We start from the raw sequence: 7724 nt of genomic DNA on the forward strand, positions 1-7724 counted from the left end.
GTCGTACACTATGTTATTGTACGTGCTAGCGGTAGCCTCTTCGGCCCGCCTTGTCTTGTACCATGTATATATTTGTGTATGTGCATATTTGTCAAGACGTTTTAAGACGCTTTGAGTTATAAATCGACTTTAGTATTTTATCGAGAATCTAAAAAAAAAAAACTCGATCGCCATATTCGAGTGTAAGTAGTAAAGGTTGAGTTCTCAGACGGGGTAAGCCCGGTCACTTGTCATGGCCCTAGGTTGGGTCGTGACAGACTATTTCTCCAAATGGGTTGAAGCGCAGGCCTTCGAAAAGATTAGAGAAAAGGAGGTTATTTACTTCATATGGGACCACATTATTTGTCATTTCGGCATCCCGGCCGAAATAACTTGTTATAACGGCCCTCAGTTCGTTAGCAGCAAGGTCAATAATTTCCTCGAAGGGTTGAAGATTAAGAAAATTGTATTAACTCCGTATCACCCAAGTGCAAATGGACAGGCAGAATCCACGAACAAAATAATAATTCAAAATGTAAGGAAAAGACTTGAAACATCGAAGCATCAATGGAGGGAAGTTCTACCGGAGGTATTGTGGGCTTACAGAACCACCTCAAAATCAAGCACGGGAGAAACGCCTTTCTCGTTAGTCTACGGGGCCGAAGCTCTCATCCCAGTAAAAGTTGGTGAACCGAGCCTCCGATTCAATACGCCACCGTGGTTCAAACGAGAGAGCCATGGCCATAAAACTCAACCTCGCGACGAACTACGTGAAAATGCGTTAGTCCGTATTGCCGCCCGTAAACAAGAGAATGGAAAGATATTACAACCGAGGGGTTGCCGATATTTGTCAGTTGGGGACTTGGTGCTTCGGAAAGTTACTTTAAACACCAAGAATCCCAATGACGGCAAGTTGGGTCCGAACTAGGAAGGGTCATACAAGATAAAAGAAATAACGGGCAAAGGGTCGTATCAGCTGGAATCCATAGACGGGCAACGGTTGCGCAATAACTGGAATATGGCTCATTTGAAGAGATACTACTGCTAAGGTATGGATGCCTACCCTTGTGATCATTTTTAATTATTAATCTGTCTTTTTTTTTTTTTGCAGAAAGTCGAGTACTGGATGAAGTTAGGTCTGAAAACACGTGTTGCACTCTTTTCCTTAGTACAGTTTTGTCCCAAAGTGGGTTTTCCGACAAGGTTTTTAATGAGGCAACAAGTACAACGTGCTACTTGATGAAAATGAGGCAAAGTATCCAGGAACTCGGGGTATACCCCTCGAGTGGGGACTTGATAGTGCTTCCGATCATGCAGCTCGGATAAACACTAGGGACTATCATACCCATATCAAGGCTTACCCCGGAAAGTTAAAATGAGTTCAGCTCAACAAAGCAGATGAACACTGTTAAGTGCTACCCCGGAGAAGTCCTCGAAATTTTATATTTCCCATCTTTGTCTAATCCCGGACCTTCTGTGTTAGGTTTCGATGTAAGGACCAAACGATCAGAACGAATCGTGTCCACTTAGTATTTGCTACGGCAAAAGCAGAAGGAAACGGATGAAGTCTTCATATTATGTACGTGCAAATACTTGCAATATAAAGAAAATTATGAAAATTCATCTCGGACGTGTCTTCTTATTAAATACCCTACAACGGGGACTACTGTCGAAACTCAGCATCATTTTATCAAAATACCCTACACCGGAGACTACCATCGAAATTCGACAAAGGCAACAAGGTCGCGTTGAGCCAAGCCAAAATCTTTAAAAACCCTCGAATGGGGACTGCCATATCAAAATTTGACAAGGGAGGGATTCAGGTGTCCGAACTAATCTATGATAAGAAAGCGGTCGGAAAATATCGGCCCTAAAATGCCTAACGTGATTCAGAGACGTCTGAATTCATAAAGCATAAATAAGTCCCGCGGGCAAATCACTCGATCAAATCCTCGGATAAAAAGGTACCGAATGAAGAGAAAAGCCAACACTTAGGCACAGTCCAGAAAAAATGACTCCGAACCTTTGATTATTCTCAATGGGATAAGTGATTAAGACAAAAGTCATAACAAGTATTCGGACAAAAGGATAAAGAGAATCAAAAAGAAAATACACATTCCATATATGAAGGGTTTTTACAATAAACTTTCCACAGTCAAAAAGCAAAAACAAATTAAAAGGCAAAAACAAACTAAAAGGCAAAAACAAAATAAAGGCTAGTGCAGGTCCTGATCTACCCGGTACGACTGGAGCCTGAGTTCTCGGAAACTGTTCGCTCGAAATCCTCAGACTCCGAGTCAAGGGCTTTCTTAGCCTCCTCCTCGATTGTTTTGGCCTCGAGTATCAGAGCCGGGAGGTCCCCTAATCCTTGTTGAGCCTGTTCAAGGGTAACCCTCCGGGATTTCCACCGTTCATATTCGACCGCAATCGTAGTATGAGTCTCGGTAGCCTCCACGTCCTTAAGAGACTCTTCTAAGTCGGCCTTAGCCTTGGCCAATTTAGCTGCCAATTCTAATCTCTCTTCATCGAGAATTCTTTGAACTTGAGTAGCCGACTTGAGCTCGGCCTTAAGAATGTCATTGGCCTCGGCTGCCTCCTCGAATTGCTTTTGCGCTCATCACAAATGCGGGCCCGATCCTCGGCTTTCTGTTCAACTACCCTCAACTTCTCTTTGTCCTTAGCGTTCTCGGATTCAAGCAGCTGATGCCTCTCTGCTATCCTCACGGCATCGGCCTTGACCGAATCAAGTTCACCTCAAAGTTGAGAGATAGTGGCCTCGAGTTCCCTGAGCCTCGATGAAAAATGGGCATTGTCCTTGCTAAAGCCAGCCTTATCCGCTTCCAGGAGCCGGTTCTTTTCAACCATTCCGCTAACTCGGCCGCGAACGAAGGTTTCGGCTTTGTTGTTTCGAGCTCGGGTCAAGGTTGGAAGGCGGCGACGCTGCCGGTCAATGATCTTCCTTTTCTTGCAGAAGGTGCTGGAACTTCTCCGTTTCATGACCCTGGGCATCCAGCTGACACTTTAAGTCGTCAACCTCGTGTTGTGCACGGATAAAGGCCTCATTGACGAGCACAACACTCTGCAAAAGAAACAAACAAAGTTAAACTTGGATAAAGCAAGAGCTGAGGATCACATTGAATTATGGAAAAATTGGATGATAAGCTTACCTTGCTGTTCGTGCATGCCCTCATTAACGAGGCACCTTTGCCAGGGACTCCTATCCTTTTCTTATCCGAGTCCAAAATGAGAGGCCTCGGATAGCTTGCTACTCATACACAGACGGGACAAAAAGCCGCAATCCTCGGGATGGTGACCATGGCCGACCTTATCCTTTCCTTGCCCACGCTAGGCCGAAAAGATACCTACTAGGCTATCCCTCGCACCCATTTCGGCGGGTAGGCAGTACCGCCGTGGCCCGAGGATAGGGAGATGATCGAAATCGGCAGCTTCCCCCCGCAAAGGGATATCCGAGAACATGTCGTCCAGATTATCGGGCCTTGCCACATGAGTAGACGAAGCCGGGACAGCCCCGATGGCCTCGGGAGAAGTAGGTGCCTCAGATGTTGCAGCTTGGTCAGCACCGGGCAGTGGACTGGTATCCGTTGGAGCCTCGGTACCGGGGGTCGACTGTCCTCTTTGCTTTGCCTCAATATTTAAAGATGGCCCAGATCTTCTAGGCCTCTGCAGGGGAACCTCTTCGGAAGAAGCGTCACCTGAAATGTCAATATATTCAATTGACCTTAGAGGAGTTGCAAAAAGAATTTCTTCCCCACCTGCGTGCAGAGTAGGAGCCGAAGGTCCTTCTTCAGCGGTAAGAAAGGGAGGAATGGTGGCTTCCTCCTCCGGAACAGAGGCGACGGAGGGGCCCTCACCGACCCTTCAAATTAGAAAATTGGGCTCTGATTCATCCCTTAGAGTCCGAACAACACTCCTTGCCCTTTTCTTTGGTTTCTGCCCTTTGCCCGAGGGCTTTCTCCGTTTCCTACCGATAGCAGCAATGAGCCGAGAAGACCCCCGCCGTACCAATTCAGAACCGGCGCAGCAGCTCATTCTTCGCCGGTTCCGGCCTTGGCTCCACCGAGTCCCCAGGTGCCTAAATCTTAAGGGGTTATAAAAAGAAAAGGAAAAAGGGAAGGATGCAATATATACCAAATCAAGGAGAGCATTACCGTGATTTTGGGCAACCCATCGGCCACGCGACAGGTCCCCCCATGTCAGTTGTTTGTGAGTGTGCTGGCCAATAATTACTCCAATCCATTCGGTCATGTTCCGGACGGCTGGAGGTATCCATGCCACAGCTAATAAAAAAGAAAAAAAAAAGGGGATAAATCACATGAATGCAAGGGAGCAAGTGTTGACAAAGCATGGAGGAAGAATAATTATTGAAGGGAGAACTGTGATACTTATGCCTGTCGTTCCACATCTCCGGAAAAGGCATGTACTCAGTCGGAATAATGTCCGCGTTCCTTACCCGGACATAGTGTTCTAACCACCCTCGATCTCTGTCTTCGTCTATTTTGGAAAAGATTGGGTTCCGACCTCGCTTGGCGAGCTTTATCACGCCCCTTCAGAAGAGCCTCAGGGAATATAACTGGATGAAATGCACCATCGTGAATTCCTTGTTGACGTTGTTGGCCAATAACCGGAGGCAGGCCACGGTCCTCCAGATAATCGGACCAATTTGGGCCCAAGCCACATTGTACGACCGGCGCATCTCCAAGATAACCGGGTCAATTGGAGGGTTGAGTTTGAGCGTAAATGGATAGGTGTAAACGTATAGAAAACCTTCTCTATGATCGGTAATAGACTCGTCGGGCCCAGGGGCGAACACTTGCACCGGACGGTTATCCCATCCGCAGTCGGCCCGGACCTGGTCAAGTTTATCCTCCGTAATAGACGAAGGATATCGCCTTACGTCGAAACCCCTATCCGCGACCGGGGATGGCTTCTCGACGTCAAATTCTTTGTTGTAGTTGGGTTTGGACAGCACTATGTCCAAGGCAGTCGGTTCGACGAAGGTTTTTCCCTTGGGTTGTGAGGTTAGCTCGGCTCTCTGAGAAGAAACCGAGGGAACGTCCTGGGAGGTAGTTTCGGTGTTGGTAGACATTTGGAAGATGTGAAAAAGAAGATTTGTGAAATTGAAGTAAGAAACAAAACAGTTGGAGGAAATATATGAAAGATTGAAAAGGCGTTTGAAGAATTCAAAATGACGAGTGAAAGAGGTAACAAAGGAGCACTTTCGATCAAAGAATAGCAAATGGAGAAGTTGGCAAATTTGTCTTTCTTACGATCAAAACAAGCAAGAAATTAAGAGATGAAAACGACCAGGAGTAAGAAATGAGTAAATGAAGAAGTAAAGAAGTGAAAGTAAAAAAGTGAAAAGGTTAAGGTCCTTATATAGGTGTGGGAACTGTAGCGGTTACAGAGAGCAGCCAATCGGGGGGGAGGGGGGCACGTGTCCCACAATTAATGAGACGTGATATGAGGCGACGTGCGTTACAGCGGTTCCCGAGGTCGCCCATTCGGGACGAGACACGTGGCCGATGTCAGAGGGACGTGACAAAACTGTTCCCGCCAAAATTAAAGGATAAGAACGAGCTTATGAAACCACCAATTTTGTGACTTATCCACTTCCCGTTACTCCTGTAAAACTACGGTCCGAAAAGTGTGGGGACTATCTGTATACGGTAAAAACCGGATATATGCAAGATCGGTGAGACCGGGGGCCGAGGGTAGGACCAAATAAGCACGAGTATGATCGGTCTTTTCTTCAGACCGGGGGGATTGCACCAGATGTGGCTGATCCGAGAAAAGAGAAGTAAATCTGTTGGTCTAGTGTCTCCGGACCAAACTTAGCGTGGCCGTTAGTCCGGTTTCTCTATGTCCGAACTGAACGTGGCCGTTGGTCTGGTTAACCAGTTGCGGAACTGCCACGCATCAAGACCGTTCTGTCATTTTGTACTGACAAGCGTACGCGTGTCAGACCGTACGGTCCTACCTTATCCTTTTAGGGTTTTTTTTATTCTAAAAAAGCTTTGTATTGTATGTAAGGCCCATGAGGTAAAACTATAAATAGAGGACATTTTCCTACTTTTAGGGGTTGGCTTTTTGAGATCTAGAACATTGTAATAGAAAATATACATTAAATCTCTCTCTCTCTCTCTCTCTCTCTCGTTTTAGTCTGAATCAGTGGTGTGTTTGACTTTGTTTATCCATTCAATACAATTAACTTAATCTCCAATATCAACATATTATTTAAAGGCATTAACACATATACCCACATATACACATTATAGCGTACGAATCCATACGTGTTCCCTGTCAACTCAAAATAGATTAAAGTTTATCCACATATCCTATACCTCGCTTATAAATTCAATTGTTACATAAATTTGGGGTAAACAGAAATGTTTGAGAGGATCCCATTATAAGCTCTGGATTTTTGCAGATACAAATAGAAGGTAAATGCTTGATTGGCCTAAGAGATTCCATATTATTAATGGAATTACTCGAGGATATCTCTATCTTCATCAAAACTCAATATTGTGGATAATCCACAGAGATATTAACCTAGCAATGTTTTGCTAGACGTTGATATGAACCCAGCGATATCTGACTTTGGCACGGCAAGAAGTTTTGGAGGAAATGAGATTGGAGCCATGACAACAAGAGTGGCTAGGACATAGTAAAGATCTTTAAACCAACAGAGCTACTTGCACTCCACTAAAAAAGATAATTTCTTTCTTTGTTTGACATTATCCTACAGCGGCTACATGTCTCTAGAGTATGCAGCAGAAGGAAAATTTTCAGTGAAATCAGATGTATTTAGCTTTGGGGTTCTAGTTATGGAGATTGTAAGCGGGAAGAGAAATAGAGGGTTCTTGTATCCAGACCATCACCATAATCTTCTAGGATATGTAGGAGCTCTTCTTGTCTATTTTTTTCAGTCCAACAATCATGTTAGTAACATCTAATTACTTCATGATATCAAATTTTCAGGTGTGGATCTGCTTCAAAGAAGGAAGGGTTTTGGAAGTAATAGATACACAACTAAGGCAGTCGTGCAACCTGTCTGAAGTTCAAAGATCAGTCCATGTAGGTCTATTATGTGTGCAAAGAATGTCAAGAAGATAGGCCGAGTATGGCATCAATTGTGATAGTGTTGGGTAGTGATGCTGTGCTGCCCTTGCCTAAAGAGCCAGTCTTTTTCAATGGCAGAAGCCGATTCAATGAAGCTTACAGTTCATCTAGCAAGCATGGCGAAACTTCTGTCAATGAATTAAGCATCACACAGTTAGATGCCAGGTAGGAGATAAGTTTTCAGGTCATTATTGTTTCCCTCCAGAGGCTGTGAGTGTGTTTGGATTGGCTTAAACGCTGGTAAAACCAGCATAAAAGTTATATTTGGTGTTTGGCAAACACCAAAAGTGCTTGTGCTTTTAAGCCAAAAATCATAAGTTGACTACTCCTGACTTATTGCTATTAGCTTAAAAGCTATTTAGGTTTGATCAAATAATTTAGCTTGCTCTACCCTTAGATTCACTTACTAGTTTTAGAATACGTGAATTGCACGTATGTGATTGTAAATAATGGCATTACTACTATATAGAAGCTCGAAGAATGGGATGACCAAGGGCAAAAAAGTAATTTCAAAGCTAATATTTTGGCGGTTTCCATTGTTATTGTGCTGGAAAGGTGTCGTACTAAAATGCTTTGTAAGTGTACGTTTTCCTAAATTGGACCAA

The 7724-nt window shown here is 44.4% G+C and overlaps 1 protein-coding gene across 1 annotated transcript; it reads left to right on the plus strand.

Annotated features, from left to right (window-relative positions):
- Nucleotides 1–3511: 3511 nt before the first annotated feature.
- LOC132047405 (cysteine-rich receptor-like protein kinase 43) lies at nt 3512–7018 on the plus strand. Its single transcript, XM_059438453.1, has 5 exons — nt 3512–3790; nt 6428–6440; nt 6568–6664; nt 6746–6862; nt 6979–7018. Exons 1-5 carry the CDS (start codon nt 3512–3514, stop codon nt 7016–7018), a joined length of 546 nt encoding a protein of 181 aa, XP_059294436.1.
- The last annotated feature ends 706 nt before the right edge of the window (nt 7019–7724 follow it).

The sequence above is a fragment of the Lycium ferocissimum genome, chromosome 2, assembly GCF_029784015.1.
Source record: "Lycium ferocissimum isolate CSIRO_LF1 chromosome 2, AGI_CSIRO_Lferr_CH_V1, whole genome shotgun sequence".
NCBI classification, from domain to species: Eukaryota; Viridiplantae; Streptophyta; class Magnoliopsida; order Solanales; family Solanaceae; genus Lycium; species Lycium ferocissimum.